The sequence below is a fragment of the Stylophora pistillata genome, chromosome 13, assembly GCF_964205215.1.
Source record: "Stylophora pistillata chromosome 13, jaStyPist1.2, whole genome shotgun sequence".
Lineage (NCBI taxonomy): Eukaryota > Metazoa > Cnidaria > Anthozoa > Scleractinia > Pocilloporidae > Stylophora > Stylophora pistillata.
The window spans coordinates 24,423,426-24,445,169 of NC_142531.1; the positions used below are offsets into that span (position 1 = coordinate 24,423,426).

General features: G+C 39.8%; 4 protein-coding genes and 1 non-coding gene across 12 annotated transcripts in view; 4 read left to right on the forward strand and 1 right to left on the reverse strand.

The window, feature by feature from the left end:
- On the forward strand, window positions 1–11,082 carry LOC111341019 (uncharacterized). Of its 5 annotated transcripts, none has more exons than XM_022947951.2 (14): window positions 1–880; window positions 1,631–1,838; window positions 3,093–3,168; window positions 3,712–3,792; window positions 4,227–4,299; window positions 4,414–4,496; window positions 5,168–5,271; window positions 5,513–5,553; window positions 5,995–6,126; window positions 6,635–6,748; window positions 7,165–7,282; window positions 7,413–7,558; window positions 8,050–8,102; window positions 8,186–11,082. In XM_022947951.2, the coding sequence occupies exons 3-14, from the start codon at window positions 3,097–3,099 to the stop codon at window positions 9,401–9,403; spliced, it is 2,235 nt and encodes a 744-aa protein (XP_022803686.2). In that variant the 5' UTR covers window positions 1–880; window positions 1,631–1,838; window positions 3,093–3,096; the 3' UTR covers window positions 9,404–11,082. The 5 variants fall into 5 exon arrangements, with proteins under 5 accessions (XP_022803686.2, XP_022803691.2, XP_022803693.2 ...); XM_022947956.2 differs by having other exon boundaries at window positions 8,050–8,093; XM_022947958.2 differs by having other exon boundaries at window positions 8,050–8,093; window positions 8,189–11,082.
- Trnak-cuu (transfer RNA lysine (anticodon CUU)) lies at window positions 2,762–2,834 on the forward strand. The gene has a single exon. It is a non-coding gene; the product is annotated as a tRNA-Lys (tRNA).
- Window positions 10,263–17,084, reverse strand: LOC111341048 (N-acetylglucosamine transporter UNC93A). 2 transcript variants are annotated; one of them, XM_088744121.1, is made up of 6 exons: window positions 16,862–17,084; window positions 15,917–16,029; window positions 13,687–14,076; window positions 12,804–13,330; window positions 12,145–12,412; window positions 10,263–11,550 (listed from the first exon to the last, which is right to left on the reverse strand). In XM_088744121.1, exons 3-6 carry the CDS (start codon window positions 14,063–14,065, stop codon window positions 11,288–11,290), a joined length of 1,437 nt encoding a protein of 478 aa, XP_088600247.1. In that variant the 5' UTR covers window positions 14,066–14,076; window positions 15,917–16,029; window positions 16,862–17,084; the 3' UTR covers window positions 10,263–11,287. The 2 variants fall into 2 exon arrangements, with proteins under 2 accessions (XP_088600247.1, XP_022803729.1); XM_022947994.2 differs by having other exon boundaries at window positions 15,866–16,029; window positions 16,862–17,083.
- The window catches only part of LOC111341049 (organic cation transporter protein-like), a 12,393-nt gene continuing 6,809 nt past the window's right edge, over window positions 16,161–21,744 (forward strand). The window contains exons 1-2 of one of the 3 annotated variants that reach the window (XM_088744114.1): window positions 16,161–16,382; window positions 17,560–17,641. The gene's annotated coding sequence lies outside the window, so the exon portion shown is untranslated. Of the gene's footprint in view, window positions 16,383–17,103; window positions 17,642–18,446; window positions 18,516–21,744 lie in introns of those variants that run through there. The other 2 variants (XM_088744113.1, XM_088744115.1) reach the window with 2 other exon arrangements.
- Window positions 18,458–21,744, forward strand: part of LOC148718255 (organic cation transporter protein-like) — a 59,413-nt gene continuing 56,126 nt past the window's right edge. Inside the window, exon 1 of the mRNA XM_088744117.1 lies at window positions 18,458–18,515. The gene's annotated coding sequence lies outside the window, so the exon portion shown is untranslated. The remainder of the gene's footprint in view (window positions 18,516–21,744) is intronic.

The following is a 21,744-nucleotide window of genomic DNA, read 5'->3' on the forward strand; positions in this document are numbered from 1 at the left end:
AAATCCAAAAATTAGTTGCCTGATATAGTAATTATCAATTTGTGAGGAAGCTAAGGGGATAATAATCCAAACAACAAATGTGTCTTTGTTTAGGAAAATTTTCCCATCATTCAATGGATAATTTATCAGGTGACCCACTACCCTTTGTTCTCAGTGCAGCCAGCGGGTTTGGGTAACCTTTGAGTTCGATGTTGATAGTTTTTCGTTGCAATACAGGTTGGACTCCCATAACCAACCACCGTTCGGGAAATGAGCCCGCATTCCTCCCCTCCCCTCTTGGGAGGGTTGAGGACCGGATTTGAGAAAACGGCTGAAATCAAGGTTGAATACCGAAGTGGAGTTAGCTTTTTCACTGGTTACTTTGAAAAACTAGAATTCCAACTCAAGATAACAGTGGTTATTTTGAGTGATGTGCGATTTTCTATTATATTTGTGTACTGGTATCTCCTTGGTTTCTTCGTATTAGTAGTTACCAAAGAATGTAAGAAATGGTGGCGTTTTCTTCTGAAGAAAAAGGCACGACAATAGACCTGAGAAACTTGTCGAAGCAGCTTATATTGTAACATCAGTTCAGCATAACAATAATGAGATCTAGAGAGCTTAAAAGTGTATAATCGCCAGAAGTTTTTTTAAATCTCTGGTTCAAAAATAAAGCCACCTCACACTGTAAACAAAAACTTTCAGTCATTTGGCGTGATTTAAATATGGAAAACAATAATCTGTTTACTTTGAAAGATTTCTAAATCGCTTTCACTTGAAGTGCCTAACTCTCGGCCGGGAAAGTGTTTTTCGAGTTACAGTCTGAAGTTGTGAAAAACTCTGTGATATATCAATGTAACTTGATGTTGTAACAACCAAGGATCCCGGTGTTAACTCTCAGGTAAGATTTTATTTGTCTTTTCAGAATCCTTAACGCCGACGAACTAAAACTGGAGAATACTTGTATATCAAATATTTCTTAAATCCCAGACACAGACGAATACAGTAATTTACGTAAAATTATAACAAACCACCTTAAATTTGTTAGCTTTCCCTGCAGCCGCCGACTAAAATGGTAAGTAAACGTTTGTGAATACAAAGTGAAAACCATATATGTGAACTGCGATCTTTGCAGTAGTGAAAATAAGGCCTGAAAAAAGATTCAGGCCTGTACGGGATTCGAACCCATAACCCGGCTGCGATACTGGTGCAGTGCTCTACCAACTGAGCTCACAAGCCAACTGGGAGCTGCTCATTATGTTGGTTCGTAATAAACCCGTGAAGTGGCGAGTCAACGTTTGAATATATGGAAATCATATCTGTGAACCGCGGTTAAAGAAATGAGTGTGAGAGCGATTTTCGCAGTAATGAGTGAGATTAATAAGCAAGGTTATCATTCATAGCCTAGATTTCTGATTTTTCGTGCGGCTCCTTTGTCTGAAAGTCATCCACACCTTTTCTACTTGAGTAGTTTGGTACCGCACGCAAATTATTTTTTGATAAATTGACGTCAAGATCAAATGCCTCGTGTTCATAAAAATAGGACACCCAAAACGGCTGAAAACAGAAAACTCTATTACCTTTAGGATAAATAACTGTTATGATTTTACGTTTGATTGTGAGGTCTCAAACATTTAATTCTCTTAACCAGGTCACTCAGGGTTACCAGGGCTAGCTTGCGTCCCTTAGGAAACAACTTTCCTCTGCTCGAAGTAAAGACAGTCAAGACTTCCTGAAGTTCGTAACAAAGTTTTTGTAGTCCCTGCGATTTGTTGTCAGTTTTGATTTTTGTGCGTCATTGTCTGAAATTCATGTCAACAGGATTTCAGCCGGTCATCACTGAGAAGTTTCTGACTGACGTAAGTTAATGGCATGGCTCTGTCAATCTTCCTAAGTTTCTTTTACTTCCTAAAGCATTAAATGATATTGGCGAATAAGGAAGAAACAAGCTAAGTGTGTAGACCTTTTTAGAACTAAGAACAACCTTATAAGCTCAGTTCATTAAAAAGAATTGTCTTGATTTTACCCTTCTTTCGAGGCCATATGTTTAATGACCGGACATAGCTAATCAAACAGTTTAGATTTCTAAGAAAGATGTTTGACTTAATCCGATAATTACATTACTATGTATCGCATGTCTTTCTCATTTGAAAGTAACAAACTTTCGGCTTCCTTGCCCTCGCATTTGAATCGCGAAAAGGAAAGCTGCCATCGCCACAAAAAATCTAAAGAGATGAATCAGGTTGATATAATCGCTTGGTTAAGTCTGTACATGTCGACAATGAGTAATTCGTTGCTAATTGCTTGTCATTTATTTGTACAATGTGTGAGTAACTCTACCAATATGATAGAACAAACATATAAGTACAAAGACAAAGTAATTTTAAGTATTAAGTGTAGCCCTGCCATTAGACTGGTTTAGGTAGAATTTCCTTTGATTACACGAGAAGCCGGCGGAGTGTAGTCGAACCTTTCCTAATTTCTAACGATAAATGATATCCAAGTTTGTTCAATCTTATTCCGGCTCTGCTGTAAACAAGCGAAGTTCCACAACGTAAGGAAAACGGGAGCGGATAATGTTCTTAGGGGTTGCCAGTTGCAAATGGATCTTGCTGCAGGAAAGTTCGAGATAGAATCACTGTTTATGTGAGGGGAGGGTTTAAAACTTATTAAAAGCGCAAAAAATCAGGGATAAACTTAATTAATGCTCTAATTCAGAGTCCACAGAAGAGGAAGAAAGTGAACTAAACAGTCAATTGATAATTGTTGCGACAAGCACGTCGCCCGGCTAGCTCAGTCGGTAAAGCATGAGACTCTTAATCTCAGGGTCGTGGGTTCGAGCCCCACGTTGGGCGCGCTAAATTTTGACGCGACGTAGTTTTTTTTGTAGTTGTTTTTTTCTTTTGAGCAATAAAAAGAAAAAGTATTTTACTAGTTATTCTTAAAATAGCGCAAAGCTTTATAATTTCTGAAGGAGAACAAATAAATTAATAGCATGTTCGAGGTCATTATTTCAAAACACATGTGCTCATGAATAGCCAACAGAGTGTGCGTTGCCATGGGAATAATGCCAGGAATGATCAGTTCTAAAAAGTTTCTTTTTTCCATTCCAGTGCCATGAGCCTAACACAGGTCAGAGACGTCTCTGTAGAGGACATATGCAAAAGAACAAAGCCAAGAAAACATTACGTAAGCTTTTTTCGAAGGGTCATAAAACCAACCTTGTTCCCAGGGTCCTTTCCCTTTCTCCCTCGAGAAAGGAGGAAGATGGAGGACCCTGGGAACGAGGTTGTCGGGAAACGACTTGAATCGGAAGAGCTTTAGTAACAGCCCTCCAGTCTTAGGCAAGTGCTGGACACGTGGCCATTGGAGGTCCAATCATCGATTAAACATCTTATCAAAATCATTTTATTGGCAGGAATTAGCTTTGAACAAAATAAATGCAAAATTGTAATGGATCTGACGAGGGATTCAAGATCCTTGGGGACTATAAAGGGACTCTAATATGAGGCTCTCAAAATAAAGAGGTTTCTGAAGAGATTATGTCCATTTTCAACGAGTCAGTATTACGACGGTAACAACAAAGTGGTGTTTCTAATGGACTAAACTTAACGCAATGTCCAAAGCTACAGCTAGGCGCAGGAAAGATCTCTATGGAGGCATTTTCTGATATTCCTTAATTCTAAATGAGACAGGATAATCAATTGAACTAATTTCTGTATTCGTCGTTAGGTATACTCCATTCAAGTTCATTGGCATAGCGGACCCATCACTCCAGTCTACAGAAGCTACAGTAACCTCCTTGAACTACAGGTACTCGTATTACTGAATCTCACCATAGTCTGTCCGACAGGAGACTGGCTATGAAAATTGGAAATAATCAAAATTAAAAACCACGGTGCCTGAGCTTATGTTGGGAGCTCCTTGACGTAATCATTTGTTTGGGTGTTGCAACATATATATGGCAACTAAATGAATCAATGGTGCGATGGGACGTTAGTACAACATCCTTCGAATGCAATCGAACTTGATTCATGGTCCGATACAAAAAAGAACTTGACATAAACTTTTAAACAAAGAAATCGTTTTAGTCTCCTAACTAATGCATTATATCCCCGAGATTACATCAACTATGGCATAAAAAAATTTCTTACAGCAAATTTGTGCCCCCTTTGTGGAGAGTTTCATGCCAGTTGAACAACCTATGAGAACACCACGAGATCTTATGTGGTGTGATTGTTTCACAGGAAAAGTTACTAAGAATAGAAGACTTCCTCCTGAACAATGACAATGAAACACCTTTCGGAACCCTGCTCAAAGGTAAATTAAAAGTTAGTCAGGAAGCTCCATAAATGTTTGGTCAACATGACTATTTTTGGCTAACATACGTTTTAGGATCGATATCTCATTTCGTCTCCAACATTTTCTCCACAGAAAAGTCATTTTCTGAAAGGTTTACTATTAAAAAACGAGCCAAAGCATTAAAAAGAATGCCTGTCGTACAAGAATTCCTCAAAGTAAGTTATAACTTAGCCATGTCATGTTGACACAACGAAGCTCATTTCTTGAAGTCAGAGCAGCCATAATCTTTTCAAGTTTGCTGTGTAAACCACAAGACTGAATTAATCGACTTTAATCAACGAATACTTAATCAGAAACTTCTAGTGACAGAATAAAAAGGGGCGGCCACGCTTAGTAAAACAACACAACGAGTACATAGCGAGTACAAGTTTCGACATGGCGGTTCTCTCATGCACTCGAGCACACGTTTTGAACTGTCTCTGCGCATGTGCCGAACGCACACCGCAGGTTAATAATATTGCGGTCTAGACTACTAGTCACCAGATTCCACATTTGCCGCTGACAAAGTATTTCAAAGGGTGTATAGCTAAAGGACATGAAAAAGAAAGGGGTAGTTTTGTGGAGAAACGGTGGTGTTGTATCGGTGGCCATAGATAGCATTACAAAATATAATTTTGTTTTATCAACTGAGTTGATAATGTAACGTGTCGACTATAGAGAGTTTCTTCGGCTGAAGTTTCGAGCGTTAGCCCTTCGTCAGAGTAAAAAGCAAAATTTTCCAACGACACCAACTGCAAGATTTTTTTTCTTAATTTTTTTCAAATTTTTGTCAAAGCTGATTGGCCATTCACGTTAAATTCGAATAACGATTTGTTTTTTATCTCAGTCTGTAGTTCATCAACCTCAACATATTTCTGGATCGGATCCTGTGATAAAATTTTTTCATCCGCTTCCCGACGATGTTATCGAATTAGACCATGAACAAGCAGAGTAAGTGAACAATTGTAGTGCACTTGTGTCTTATTATTTTTTTATGAGAGAATCCATCCCGATGATATCAAATGAGGTCGAAACTTTCATCTACAACTCGCACCAAGGCGCACATTCCGTGGTTTAAAGACATCAGTTATCATATCATTAGAGCTCATTCTAATATTTTTGCAGTTCAAACAAAGGCGATCCGCTACAAGAGAAATGTTCAATGAAATATTATTCTTTTATTTTTCTTTAGAAAACATCGAGATATGGATAGAGGTGGATCTAAAGCAAAACGTAAGCCAGCTTTACTATCAAACAATATCTAACATGAACTCTTGAGCCCAGGGGTCAAAAACCTTTTAAAAAAATTTTGCAATTAATTAAGCTTCACCCTACAAATTATATTGTCGTTGTTGTATGTACACACTGTTTTAATTAACAGTAACAATCATCTCTTAAAATTCCTGTTCGTTCGCACTTATGTCTCGCTCGACTAGCTTAGTCGGTAGAGTGAAACTCTAAACCTGAGATTTAGTCGTAAATTCGAGACATACATTGGGCGTTCAGTAGAAATGATTTTGCAAACACGATGTTGTGCAAATCACGCTTTTTTGTTGTTGTTGATGTTTGTTGCAAGTTAGTTGATCAAAAAGTAGATGGATATCCGCATTAAAAGACAACTAAAAAATAAGAAATTGATTTTTTAAAGAGAAATTTTTAAATTTCCTGTATCAGACATTCATCACATATCGGAGCCATTCTTACTAGAGCAGTACGTAGCAATCGCAGATTACAAAAGTACAGGAGTAAATGACATAAGTCTCAACGCTGGGAACGTCGTGGAAGTTATCCAGAAAAATGAACACGGTGAGTGATGCAATGTCCAGCTTGTTAAAGGCGTGACAGCCATATGAACTCATTCTCTATAGACCATGTGATAAATCAAATTTTCTTGGCTTCATGGTTTATAATTATTACAATTTTTTAAGTATTGAGGGCTTCCTTCGCTGCGCGTGCCCTGCCCACTCCGTTATAATTTTCAGGGCAAGAAATTGAAATCCGAAAAGTAACTGACATAACCTTTAATTTTTGGAAATCGTCTTCAAAGATGCTGAAAATTTCTCTGCATACCCCACCATTTTGAATCTTACTCAGCAACCTTTTTCCATTACGTGGTAATGACTTCTTTTTGCTATAACCAGAGCAGCAGCGACTTGTTCATTGAAAATTGTCGGGGTATATTTTTTCATGGATTTACTTCCTCTTCGTTTCACTGCATCAGGGTTAGCTTTAGATCCTCAGCTGATTTCATTTAAATAACTGGTGTCTTTCAAGTGATCTCACCAATATTTTACTATTATGCTTCTCATTGAAGGTTGGTGGTTTGTGGACCTTGACAAAGAGGTGGGCTGGGTACCAGCATCTTATCTTGAACCCCGGGACGGCAGCATGGATGATCAGGTGTTAGAGATATTCGAGGAAGGAGAGGGTAAAGTGCACAGCTACGATCTCTTCACCTTTTTTATGTATGAAGTATACACTGTCGCTCCACAATAGCCAGCTGAATGACCTTTTTCCCCATCAACTTCCCTTTCGGTCCAGAATTTATACATTTCTGTTTGTCGCTTTCTGTGGAAACACGCCTGTGAATCATAACCTTGGGTGATGGCAAATTTATGCTCCCATTCCCCAAAATGCGGCTAATCTACGGTACTATCATTCCCTCTCCCCCGCTTGCTAATGCCAATTTGTCATGCTCAATTTTGTTCCAATTACATTAAGAATCCTTCGTGGGCCCATTGCTGACTTCCAGATTATCCTGAAGATTCATTTTGTACGAAATTGTCAAAAAGAGAAAAAGGAAAAAAACTGCTCTGCTCTGATTTTGTCTTTCTTGACACACAGAGGAAACATATATTTCTATGGACGTCTATGAGCCTCAACTTAAAGATGAGGTTGGGTTTGAAATGGGAAAGGTGGTGAAGGTGATTCAGAAAAATCTGGATGGATGGTGGCTCATCAAGTGAGTTCTAATCATGTTCTAGAGAAACCTAACTTAAATAATTAATGTTTGGATTAAAATCTAACAAAGAAAATTTCGAAAGTATGTTGACTGGTGTCTACGAGCAACAAGATAATTTTTCTCGCGGTAGGTTTGAAGAGAAAGAGGGCTGGGCTCCATCAATGTATCTGAGAGAGGTGGCCTCGTCCCAGTTCAATGCAAGACAGAAAGGAAAACAGGCTGCGGTGAGAGCTATGCTCAGAGACACGCGTTTGAATAGCAGTTCTGTGCTTGCTGGTAAGGAAAATAGAATTCGCGCAGAAGCAGATTCATATCAGTCGCCTTTCTCTGGTGCGTCCCTTCCTTGGTCCAGCAGTCTACCCCGTTGACTAATTTTAATGATCTTTGTTCCCTTTGTCTTCTAAAAGTACAGTTCGTCTCCTTTCCGCCTCCTGGTTAGCTCAATCGGGAGAGCACCGGACTGTTGCTCGGGAGGTCGAGGGTTCAAGCCTCTGCTGGACCAACACCCAGAGGAGAATTTGATAGCTTTCTATAATATCAAGAAATGGATAGATATTCTAGTCTTCTCGGATAAGGACGAAATAACCGTAGGTCCCGTCTCCTGCAGGGTTAGGAGTAGGAGACGTTAATTTCCCACGCACGAGATTACTGTGTGATGGATGTCCTCCCCTGGGGTGGGATGGGTGGGTGTTCTGAGGACCACAAGTTCATTAGTTTCTAGCTATTAAGTGCTACCTTCTATAAATAAAGCTTTCTCTTTCTTCCAGGAAGAAGACAAACGTGGGACCCATCAGCCAGGAAAAAGAGTGTGGTGCGAATTGTTAGTTTTTTTACACCTTTTATAGGATAGAAAATGTCCATTTCTTAATTTTTGCTTTGTTCTTAACATCCTAATTTTACCAGAAGACGAATAAAGCAAACCAGGCAGTCTCCAGCTCTACTGGGAAAGATAACAGTTTCACCTCAAAGCCTGCGAGATCATACGTAAATCTTGAGTTTCATCAAGTCACCAAGAACCCTCAAAGAAGACGAAATCCGCGTCAGAAACAAGACCCAACTGAAGTAAGAGCAGGATGCAGATTAAGCGGAGAATCAAAGAGCACCCTTAAGGTCAATTCTGAAAATAGCAATGTGCAGATTAATGGCTTATTGAAGCCCAGGCCTTTATCAATGGTGGAAGAGGAGGATCCGGAAACTGTTTCCCGCGGGACGAGTCCTATCCCGAGCCCGTTGCTAGCTCAGACTTCCAACAACTCAAGTCGCCCACTTTCTTGTTCCGACGAACGTTATCACTTCCGCCCGATTAAACTTCCGGAAGAGGAAACAAAAAAGGATTTTGAATTCCCGGTTGAGGAAACCGCACATGGATCTAGCTCTGAAAACGCTGTCATCGATTCCCATGGTGATGAAGACAAACAACCTGATGTGAAAGACGAAGACGAGGAAGAAGGCGAAGAATATACTGAAAATATGCCGGAGCTGGTGAATAAAAAATTCTACGCTATGGGATTATACGAAAAAGAAGGTGAACAGGAAGTAAATCTGCGAGAGAATGCCGAGGTTGAGCTTTTAGAAGAATCGGAGGGGGGCTGGTGGCTAGTGCGCACTTCAAGCCATTCTGTAGGTTGGGCACCGTCAAATTTCCTAGAGAAAGTTCGAAGTTTGAAAACTGGTGGGGTAGAAGCTGTCACCGAGTCACCTGACGAAAATATAATTGAGGTAACACCAATAAGGCCGCCCAAGTCACCCAAAATCCTCAAGATGGCGGAAGAGATATCTGTAGAAAAGAGATTTTGGAAATATCTCCAAAAGGGTAAAGAAGAGGGCACTTGTCCAATTGACGAAGAAGACGTCGATACCAAGGTTATCAAGGAACCTTTTGAGACAAAAGAAGACAAAAGCGAGGTGTTCACTTTCTCATTTGATGACTACAATTATGATAATGAGAGCGGGGTTTGTTTGAGAAAACCCAGCGGGGTCAAGTTCATGCCTCCGAAAAACGACCCTATTGATCAGGAACGTCTTCAAGCATCCTGGGATGGACCCGGTAGTATAGAAAGATCAGAGAGCGTACCTAGCTTGGCTGAGTCTGAAGACTTTGATGATTTACCCTCTGGTTAAATGATCAAGTCATCAACCAACGAACCACTGCACTACAAGCAGTAAAGAAACCTGCCTGGCCACATACATTTAAAGTGATATTAGAAGACATTTATTGATTTTAGATATCGTGAAATAGGCTATCGCTATTTTCGTGCAAAGAATTGTCATTTCTTTAACTCGTACAGTGTACTACCTTCCTTTTGTGTGGGCAATAAGTTAAGATAATGAAGAAACTTTTGTAAGCTGTGAACTCCGGTTAGACTCCCTCTGGCTTTTACTACTCCGCTTTGGGTCACAAAAAGGCTCAATTTTAGTGATCGAGTCCGTTTAACCCTTTAACTCCCAAGATCTGTTTAATTCTCCCCTCTGACTGCTTGACGTTTCTTTGTAACCTAGTTAAAAGAATTTGGTGCTAGATCAAGATATTAACCTCAACCTGATAAGTTTGAGTATTCTCATTACTTGTTTGCTGAATAGGGAGTTTTTAAACCCTCAAAGGGTTTATTGAGCTGTCCGTGGAATAAAGGTTCCTTTTTTAAGAGTGAGAGGACAAATTCGAAGCCTTAGTCGATGCCTGCTTATCGCAGTGTCTACTTAAAAGATCCCTTCCAACCACAATACCCTGCGCGCCTCTATTATTGTTTTGATGCCTAGTCAAATAGAAAGAACAATAAATTTGGAACGCGATTGAGGAAATTCAAGACCTCAGTGAGGCAAATGTACTCGGATGAACGAGGATTTCTTTCCACTTCACGACTTGTCCAATACCGGATGGCAGAGAAAATGGCGGATTTCACATATCGCGCGCGCAATGTATTGTGGTTGGAAGGGATCCTTTAATATGTGGTTTGCCTTAGGTAGGTCTCACACGATCAGCGTCGATATATAAATCTTTATTTATGGACTGTCCAATGTTAAAATCTCAGTTACTCTTCACACCATTCACTGACTATACTTAAAACTATGGCAGACTAGCGGCAAGATACAAAATACCATTTCAGTTACACCAATGAGAGGGTTAGACAACACCGTTTTTACAGCTTTCTCCTTCAATTCCACAAGAGCGCGAAATATGGTATTTCGGTCGGATAACCATTCGATGACGTAAATTTATTTTCGTCCAATTGGGTGCGCCGAAGTCCTTACTATTACGTCTAATTTTAGACCACAACGAGCTTCAGTTATAGGAGTTTATTGTGCGGGAGGTTGGGGGTTCGAGCCCTGGCCGGACCAATACTCATGGTCTTGATATAACTGCGGAGAATTTGCTACCTTTCTGTGACAAGAAATGGATGGATATTCTAGTCTTCTCGGATAAAGACGAATAAACCGTAAGCTTCGTCTCCTGCAGGGTTAGGGGTAGGAGACGTTAACTTCCCACGCACGAGACTACTGTGTGGTGGACGTCCTCCCCTGGGGTAGGATGGGTGGGTGTCGGTCCTGAAAAGCCCTTATGGGGAGTGGTCAAATAACCTATGTAATAATAATAATGTAGGGGGAACATATCCCAAAATTTCCTCATCTGTGTGCTGAAGTTTCCTGGAGCATGTTTAAAGAGGTATAGTGTTAAATGCAGGATTCTACTACGTTCTGTTATCGATAGATTCTTGGCAACAGTGATGTCTGCAATAGAAATCAAACAAAGTGTAGAAAAGTTTTTTTTTCTCCAAAATTAAAGTAAAAAGAGATTTTCCTGATCAAGAGTTTGACAGGTGAGCTTTCCTGCAGAAACGTGAACTTGAAAAGGATTGAAACCAAAGAACATTATACCTCGTGATTAAAATCCGCTCCTATAATTAACCTGAACACCATAACAGATAAATCACTTACTTAACCACTCTAATAACTGGCCAAAGTTTAAGCCGCATTATAAACTGAATCAACATAGTACTTATTCTATCTTTACGATCTCGTTTGGCTGGCCTCTTCTAAAACCATGCCGTCTGCGAGAGAGTATTCTTGGTCGATTTGAGTCTTGTGCACATACTCGGCGAGGAAATACCCGACCAAGCTCATGGTTAAAACTACCAAGAGAATGATTAACTTGGTTATAATACACAGGTAGTTGGCGTAAGCAAAGGCAACCACGAAGCCAAGAGATTCCCACAGACGGTAGTTAGAAAACGCTGGCTCCTGGTTGTCGTGAAAAAACACACCGTACATGGCTGTATTGAGAAAAATGACATTCAAAGTGATCAAACTTGAGCCTGAACTGAGAAATCACAACTCAAAACTTTAGTGGATTTTTTTAGTCAATTAAAATAGTAATTCTACCTGGTCATGGTATCTTTTTTTCACCAAAAATATGATGGAGTGTTCCAGTATAATAAAGGAGATACATTAAGGAAATAAGTTAATGTTTCCTTTTTCCAGTCAAGTGTTAATGAAACAAAAATAAACTGACCACAAACATCAAATAAAGTAAATAACAGCCAATTCAATCAACCAATTCATCACTAGCTAATTTGGGTAAGGCAGTTAGTCGGTCCATTAACTCATGTGTACGTCGGTACGTCTGTCAGACAGTCTTCCCATACAGTTTTCCAGTGGTTCATTAGTTCCTCTGTCAGTGTAAAATTCTGTCAGACAGTTAGTTAGAGCGTCATTAAACCTCTTAATCCCTCCGTCCTGTCGTCTGTTAGTCCATCCAGCCCTCCATGTATTACCCAATCATTCGTTTAGACTGTTAGTCAATCTAATGATAATCAAACATAGCTAGTTACACCACGATCAGGTTTGGTATCCCCATGATGCCTTACCATTAATCTGCGTTTGCCAAACTGCATCACAGTATCCCAAAAGAGCAGCAATGACATAAAACACCCAGACCAAATGGTAGTCGGGCTTCCAGATCAGCATCACTGTTATGGCAGTATAGTGTATCACCGCACCACTGATGAAAATTGGAATTCTCCCGGTATACTTAGTAAGACGGCCCAAAGTAAGCGAGAAAAACGCGTCGGTGGCACCGAAGCAGATCATGACGAAACCAACACGATGGATTCCGAGCGAACACGTGACGAATGCCTGCGTGAAATATATCAGAAATTCACTTATCGCCTGAGAGGGGGTAGGAGCTTTTTTTTTTAAACAAAATCATGAATATCTATCAGATCCGCCCCTAAGGCTCTTTAGTATTCTAATAATCACCCCTATTGGCAATCAATTTCCTATAGTCCCCTCTTGATACTCTGTTATCGACGACTGACTCACCCCCCTCCCCCTGTGCTCCCCTTGAAAACTAAATCCCACACGCACACGTTGAAACTGGGTTGATGATACGTAACTTGTGGCATCCACTCAGCGAAACTATTTGTAAAAACTATAAGTGCGGGAATTCAAGTCGTCTAGGATTCAAAAGGAAACCCGCTGAAGATTTTGTGTAACTCTGGTTTTGAGAGGCGAAAACACATTTTACCTGTGTGAAATCTCCGAAGGTAAAAGCCTGTTCCAGCCCGCTAAACACGGTCAGCGGTAATACCAGAAGCATGCGCCAGTCTCTCAAGTGTTTGACAGTGGCAACCAAAAGATTTAAGCCGGACTCCTGCTTCTTTCGCCGGTCCAGGCTCCCGGTTAGCCGATCGAGCAGTACGATCACGAGTACAACAGCGAATACTCCTGTACCAACATAAATGCTAAGAAGTCTGATAACAAGCTTGTGATCGTAATCATCCGTACTGTTCCCCGTCGCCGGCAATGGCTTACAGAAATTCACACCACAGACGTCACGAGCGTTTTCACGGAAGGTGTCTCCCACTCCCTGCTGAAGGACAAGCGAAGAGATGAGGTTCCCAATGATCTGGCCGCTCTGGAAGATCAGGAAAAATATTCCAAAGTAGCGCGTCACGACCGCGTCCTGGGTTTCATGGTTGAGCTCAGCATAACGGATTCCTGTGGTGGTCAGGTAAGCGCATTTTGAAGACCAAAGAGGTGCTGCGCACATTCCTTTAAAAAAAGAATTGAAACGTTAGTTAACGGTAAAAGATAGATACTCGACATAACCTCACAAAGCTTTAACCCTTCCACCTCCAGGATCTTATTATCAAATCTCCTTACTGTCTGCCATACAATTCTTATGATATTACTATAAAGAATTTGGTATTGGATCAACTTATTATCCCCTTAAGCTTATTGATATTTTCCTCAATTCGCATCATTTTCATGCTTGATATCGTATTAACATTGTAAGGAGAATTTGTTTCTTGGTCACTCGTGGGAGTCAAAGGGTTAAAACTACCGGCACTTGTTTATCCTTGTAAATTAACTAAAAAATTACGATCGCAAAAGAACAATCCACTTACCGATTATAAAAGAAGCAGGAATCAGAGTCCACCATCGGGCGTGATAGTTAGCCACTGTGTACAAAACATAACCCGTCATTGACAACACTAAAGTCCACTTGCAGCCGAGTCTTCCAATCATGAAAGGTGGTACTAGAATACAGGAAAGAATCAAAGCAGCGTATATGACGCATAGCGACCAGAAACCTAGTCCTTCAACTTTGTTCAAACTGCTCTGCAAGTTCTGAAGCGACTGGAAAGCAGTAAAGAGGAACAAAAATCCGAGACTGATGATGTAAACATTTTTGGTGATCTTTCGTTTCTCTCTCTTTCGTTGCTCAGATGTCAATTGCTCTTCAATGTACTGGTTGGCTGCGACTAAATTAGTCTCATTCTCCATTTTCTCGCTCCCTAAAAATGCGAAACAAAATAGAGTGAATAAAGTAAATGATTTGGGCCCATAGGCAAAGGCTGTTCGTACTGTGTGAACGTTCTGGTGAGGGCATCATTTTTGGTGTTAGAAAATGTGAATGACTGAAAACATAAGGAAAGGAAAGAAGGAGAGAAAAGGATGGAAAGAACAGACAAAAATAGAGTAGAAAAGGAAACAGAAGAGGAGGAGTGAAAAGAAAGGAAAGAGAAAGAATTAAACGAAAAGGAAGGGAAAGGAAAGGAAAAAGATAATTGATTGAGGTAGATTTAGTTCTGGAAAAGCATTGCTGTGCGTTCACTCGCTAGTTGTTTTCTTAGCCCAAACGCTTCCAAAGTAACATACAGGTTAGAAAATCAAGCATGAACGATTTCGATTCAAATCTGAGTTTTGATCAATATGCTTTAAAAGTGAATGCATCTATCGATAAAAATTATGCTAATAAGACAGTGAGTCAAAAATAACGTAAACACTGGCTTACAAGAATTACTTTCGGTCACACAAACATACCACTGATACTAATGATACGCAAAATCCCGTAGGATCAGTAATCTGATCTAAATTTTGAGCAACCAATGTTGCTCCACTAGTTATCAGTGTAGCTATCGCTTTATTTTAAACCGTCTGCTCCCCCGGTTTGATGGATTGTAGTTTGGGGGTCAAAAGAACTGATTGGTGGTGATTGCGAAATTTTTAACCCGATTTTCGTCTTTATCTCTTTGATGAGCTTATCGCGCTTGAAATTCTAAGCAATTGTTCGACAAAGATCGACGGAAAGAATTCTATTGACTAAGAAAATTATAAAAGTTTTTCCTAGCGCAAGCACTAAACAGAGAACCTTGAACGTAAAGGCACTGACTGGGTATTATTTAGGCTGTGCAAACCGTCTGTATGTTACTATGGTTATCGACTGTGGCAAATGTGATTCAAATCGAAAAGTCTCACGTTCGACAGAGTTGAACTTTAAGCATTCTACACAGGTATAGAAATTAAAAAAGTTACGGACTTTTTCGGAAAAACAGTTTTAATGGATGAATCGTTTGGCAGATCAACCATTAATATTAGCAAAGTAAAATATTAACCACATCTCACCAACAAAAACACGATCGATGTTCGAGCGATGAAGAGCATTTTTTTTGTTTTGCATCTTTCACATCGTGTTCGCATGTCTCTGTAGCGTGCTTGCAATGAAAATCTCCTTAACAGGCTCACGCGGTTAATTACACTTCGAATGAAACTCACGAGATCGCAACTGCTTTGTCTTTTATCAGTCAGAGCTAGTCATACTAGAAATTTTGCATACTGTTTGCAGAGTCCGCATAGCGAACATTAACGTTCGATTTAACAATAATTAGTGGAACTAATGCTTACTGTAGATTTCACTCCTTAGAACCTTTTACTTTCATGTTAAAGGAATTTTGCAAATTCAACAAAGCTACAAAATTCACTTGAACTAAATCAATGCAAAGCCATTCGACCAGTGTGATATTGAGTTCAACGTCGAGTGGATCGCCACGAGAGGCTGAGTGATACCCAGAGATTACCTATGCGGAATTTCATGTTCCTGAACTCATACAGTAGGTACATCAAGCGAAGATTCGGCGCAAAAATGAGACTACACTATTCACAATCCTAAAAATAATTAGGAACAGGGCTTTGTAGGTCACGATATTGAAGTGATCTGCACGGTTCGATTGTTATACGGTTTGTTCTGCTAGTTTGTACCCTTGCCTGAATGGAATAAAAAAATAACATTTGCAGTTCACGTACCTGTTAGAGCGGAAGAAGACAAACTCACGATACAGTTGCACGAAAACTGACCGGTCTCTTTCCACCCATCCAACGATCTTTGCCTCCAAATAGGACACAACTTCAGGCAAGTCCAATAAGGCCCAGAAACATGAGCCTCTCCAAGAAACAAACAAAGGCCGTGACTGAAATGTAAACAGGTGTCTGTTAACAGTGGCGATAGAATAACTGCGATATTACGAGCGCTCTCATTGGTCGATGGATATGCTTAGCTGCGGATATGTAAACACGGTTATTGTCGTTCCAGATTTCCCTACATTTTCGTGGAACAGTTTATGGATACGATAGCGCGATAACGTCTTGCGTCTGGATTAGTTGTCCCACACTCTACTAGCCTCTTCGTGCCCAGATCAGATTACATATGAACTGAAAATCTCCATTAGTGTTTAGTTCTAGGACAAGAATACAAAATAATCCTTAATGCAAGAAGAATCATAGTCTAATCATTGGGAAAACAATCGACAGTTTGAAAGTGTTGGTAAGTGCTATGTTTGAAGCCATATATTATCTCCCCTTAAAGCCAACTAAACTATTCCGTGATTTGGAATGGCCCATTTTCTGAATTACCTTTAGGCCTCAGACGCCGTATTTCAGCCGAGCCGAATCGAATTCATTTTTAGACCGACCTGAATGAGTTATTCCTGGATGAATTGATTCAGATGCCGAACTTATTTCGGCCGATATTAATTCACTGAAGAAAATTTGTGGCCGGGGCTGGCGCAGTTCAAAGTAACAAAATTTGATAAGTGTTATAAAGAACGAAAGTTACTTGCATGCCATGGTCGTTGTAAAGAAGTTTTAAGTATTTTAGTCATGTTTGGTCACTTCTTTAAAGATATACCTAAATAAAGTTCGGCAGTTGATCAGTAAGTGTTTTGGCGCGACCAAATATACTTGCTTGAGATGTGAAATTCCAATATGCAATAAATGTTCAATAATGAAGAAAACAAAGATTACCATGCAGGTAAATGCGTCGCTTTTTGCGAGCGGTACGCAAAAGAGGCAGGAAAGGACGTTGCTGACGCAGAGGACAACTACATAATGCCCAAAGAACCGACAGATCGAAGAATGAGTGTCAGTTCGAAAGGCGTAGAATAGGGCGCCCATTCAATATCTGTCAGCATCGTTTTGCTCGGCCCTTCAAGCCGCCATTTTTCTTCTGCAACACTCCTTTGCTCATGCCCACATGTAAAAACGGCAGAAAAATACCCTAAAATAATTTATGCATTTGATTCGGCTCATGTGAAGACAGGCGTTTGAATCATCAAAGCCGATCTACAGCCGTTCTTCCCGGCTGGGTCGGGTGGAATTAATTGACTAAGCCGATCTTAACTAAATCAGCTGTTCCGAATCGATTCAGACGCCGTACTACACGTGAACCTAATGCGTTGAATTCGCTTCGGCTCGGCTAAAGTACGACGTCTGAACCGGGCCTCAACCTCTTTTTTACAAAGCGAGTCCTGGTGCTCACTTTCATATAAGAAGTTTTCATTCACATGCAAATTAAACTCCTATTCACAAAAATGGTCGAGCACCAGGCCTCGTTTTGAAAAAGAGGCCAGAGGTACGGTAATCCGGAATAGGCCTAATGAATAATCATTTTTCTTTTTTCTATTTCTTATTATTCGCCGTTCACCTTCCGACCGCGATACAAGGATAAGCGTCACTGAGCATTACAACTGATCAATCCGATCTGGTGGGTGCGGTGAAAATCAAAACGAGCTGATCAAAGCAAAGGTGATGTAGATTCTATAATTTCCAGTAATAATGTAACGGTTGAACTCGTTTAGAAAACTTTTGGTCGTTGGAGATTCCTTGCATTTGACCAACGTCGCTTTGGTTGTAGTTTGGTCGCACACCCTCCCGTATCATATATCGCCGTCACGTCAAAAATAACATTTGTCATAATTTCCACAATTTTAAAATCTGAATTTGAGGGTATCCTCCGAAGGGAGTCTTTGTTTAATGTTAGATTGTCGCTATAAAGGTCTTCATAGAAGGGGAGAAAAGGAAACCACATGTTAGACGCTGACTAATGTGTTCTGTTGTCCTGCGGGGTGCGTGCTCAGTGCACTGAGTTGTAAGCAATAGAGGCCTCTGCTTTGCGACGTAACTCGGTAAGGTGTGAAGACATAACGTTTTTGCTCTTCTTATACAAAGGAGACAGAGAAATACAATGATAATCAGGAACTATTTTCTTTTGTCATTTATTGATTGGTGAAAAGCACCTTGTGCGTCTGTGTGAGGTGAACTAGATATTCGATATTCGATAGTCGACTTTCGTAGAACGTTTATCAAAGCATTCAAAACAGTACTGAAACAGGTCCTCTTTCGAATGATTTTCTAAATATCTTTTGAAGGACGCGTTTACATACCTGGTTGTAATTAAAGGCCGAGGAAGATTAGTATCACAACGCATAGAGAATGCCTTAGTGGCGTTTTATCTTATCTCGTTTGTTATTCAAAATTTGCATTACAACAGTCACTCTTTGTCGTGTTCTTATGCAATAGGTCTTACATAAGTTCGATGTTCATTTTGTAGCTACTCGTGGTCGGGGAAGCAAGCTATAGTTTCAGTGTGCGGTGGAAAGAAAGTTGAGCAAAGTACCAGGTATCGGTTTATAATCTATGACTTATTTTAGGGTATTTTACAGTTTTAACACTCGTTTGGGATTTTATAATAGGTGCTCCTTAATAGGCGCGCTTCGGTCATACATTTGAGTCACTGCGTCTAACGACTTCTAGCAACGCGTAAAGGTCCAGCCCAGCCTGCATGTTACCTGAGTTTGTTCAAATCGCAAAATTAGCACGACGCCTTTTTACTTTTTCGGCTAGTTTCTTTTAATGCCACAATCTAAGCCGGAAGGGCTGACCTTAGTCTAACTTGTGTAGGGAAGACAGCTGATACGAGTTCAGACTCCTGAGTGAAAATATATCCATATCTTGCGAAGTGATATCTATTTCCTTCGGGGAAGTCAAGTCGCCAGTCGCTATGAACTTATTTTGAAAACTTCATAGATACAAGAAGAGCACTTTATAATTAAAAAAATCCCTCCACAAGTTGTTTTCCTTGATCATTGCCGATGAATGAAATCTATCTAAATTTGAAACGTTGTCTAAACCAGACCATAAAAAAACGACCTTTAAGCAAATATTAAGCTCGGCAGCTTTTACTCGTCTTGCAGTAAACACCATTGGATTTTCTCGAACTTTCGGGCTGCGTGATATTTAAATAGAGGTAATTAGTAATGGTATGCACAAATTGATTCTTTACGTCCAAGAAAAGCGTCTGGGCACATGATACTGAAAATTTGCTCTATGTAAAATACACTAAAGAAAACAGTTATGACCTCTCCCTCGTAATATGATGGAGGTTTACACTACAGTGGAATTGCAAACATCATATCTTATTACTGATGGCTGAAGAACAATATTTTTGTTTGATTAAGCCAGAGTTGACTCTGATTAAGGTTACCGGACCGTGACTAATCTCAAATGCAATAAACTGCTTTACTTTCGTCTTGAATATTACGATTAATATCAAAATGTTTGCTGTTAAGCTGTTCCACGTATCATTCAATTTGTTCCTTTATTAAAGTAAATGGTTCGGCAACGATTTTGAAGTCCAGGTTACTGTTCTTGTTGTGGCTACTGCTCCCCATGTATAGAGGCGAAGCCACATATGTTGTCTAGATGAGTGGTTGAGTGAGTGTAAGAATAGAATTCGGATCTTGACCCCATTTTGACTAATGGTCGTGGGTGGTGGGTACAGGTCGCGGGTCGTGGGTGTGGGTGTGGGTAAAATTCGTGGGTGTGATTAATACTTAACAATAACAATAATCATTTAAAATATTAGTTATAATAATACATAAATATTATACAACCTTTGTCATTGTATCAGCTCGGTTTAGTGAGCCTAATATTTCATTGATCTTACACTGAAAAGAGAGAAGTGTTAAACTTAAAAGAACAACGTTTTCAGAACATGAAAGAAGCTTCGAGGATCAGAAACATGGCTATTGGCCGTGTTCTTGAATTAGAATTAAATTGTGCTCTCAGTGCCGGTTAAGAATAATTGAAGTTTCAAAAGTAAAAGTATATCGCTCTGCTGGTCAGGGAAAATAAAGCTTGTATTGATCAATGACATTCAGACAAAGAGCCAAATGCTTTATCTCCGTATCGCGTAACATCTATCCCGCATCTAAGAAAAAAAATAAAGTGAAACAGCGAACTGTTGCAACGTTAGTTGCAGGTCTGGAGGTGTTGGCTCCAAGGTTTTTCCAAGACACGAAAATATAAAACCTCTGGTATCCAGTGTGCGGTACAATTGACAACCAGAAATCGCAAGCCAATGTTAAATTGGTCACAACAACTGGCATCGGTGACAAGAAATTAAACTGGCCGGGTCCATTTAACTCGCCAGGTCCTTTTCTAAATCATAAAATAAACTAGATATGAAGAATTAGTGAAATAAGTAAATTAATAAATAAAGAGGTTCTAATAATCTCAATTTTTAAACGATTCATTTCTTATCTGACAAAGATCAGACTCTTCAGAGTTGCGAAATGTGACGTACTCAAGAAACATACGTTTCATTGTTCGTCGAGAAGTATTCCATTACTTCACGGTAACTAATGACAATCATGTTTCCCGTCTTGTTTTGAGACGCTTACATGATAAATTTGTGGAAAAGAAGAATAACAACGGTTCAAGTCACGTTTCGCGAAAAAAGCCAGTGATTTCGCAATTTCCATGAAGAAAAGGCTACTCAACGTTCACGGCGATATAACCAAATCACGTTTAAAACCAGCCAAAGGGCCCTTCACGATCACGAAAGAACCCTTTTTCCGTACAAAAATAACAGTAATTGATTATTAGTAGTGGTACTATTAACATTATTAAATATGAGCTCTTAACCATTAATTGTTATGTATATATTACCCACACCCACGACCCACGACTTGTACCCACGACCCACGACCATTAGTTAAACTCCATTTTGACCCTATGTTTCCCGGTGCGACTTATTGTTTTTTTCCGGAGCATCTTAGTAGTTCGACATTTGCGCTCAGTACACAGTTAGGTTCTCTCCTTTTGTGATTCTGGATTACAGTCTGTCAGTTCTTTTAATATCTTACTAGGCGTGATCCGTATATTAGGAGGATTTTTTTCTTTGAAGAGAGAGCATTTTACCATCTAAAATCAGAAAATTGTGTAGATCAGACGATATAGTCTTTTCACTTCTTGCCGTGTGTGACACTACGAAAGACGATAAGCATCTCAAAATAGTTTCACAACAGTGGCACCCACCGACTCATAATTGAAATTAAACTTTTTCTCGCAGAAATATGTCGATAGACGTAATCTGCGCATCATGTAAGCCTCGAGAATTAATTGTTCGAAAAGAGAGCATTTTACTGTTTGAATCAGCGACTTTTGCCGAAAAGGGCCACTAAATTAGCGAACCGAGCATGCTGAGAAATACAATCGCCTTGAATTGCTTAATGGAATGATGGAATGGAGGAACGGTGGATCGGCGGAATGGCGCGATATCTCAAGACGCAGAATGACGTAATTCCTTAAACAAAAGTCTCAAGAATGGAATTACAATGAAAACATAAAAATTATTTCCAGTTAAAGACGATATTAAAGAAGCATAGGTAATCATTGTTAGAGCTCAGAACCAAAAGGCTTTCGCGCCAGTCCCTTTAAAAATATTTTGAAATCGCTACGGTGGCCAATTTACCATTTCAACTTTGTTGTTATATCCAAATTATTTCGTTACCCCTACCAACGCAGCCCCCAACAGTTTCCTTAGAAACTATCAGCCTTTATCCTTT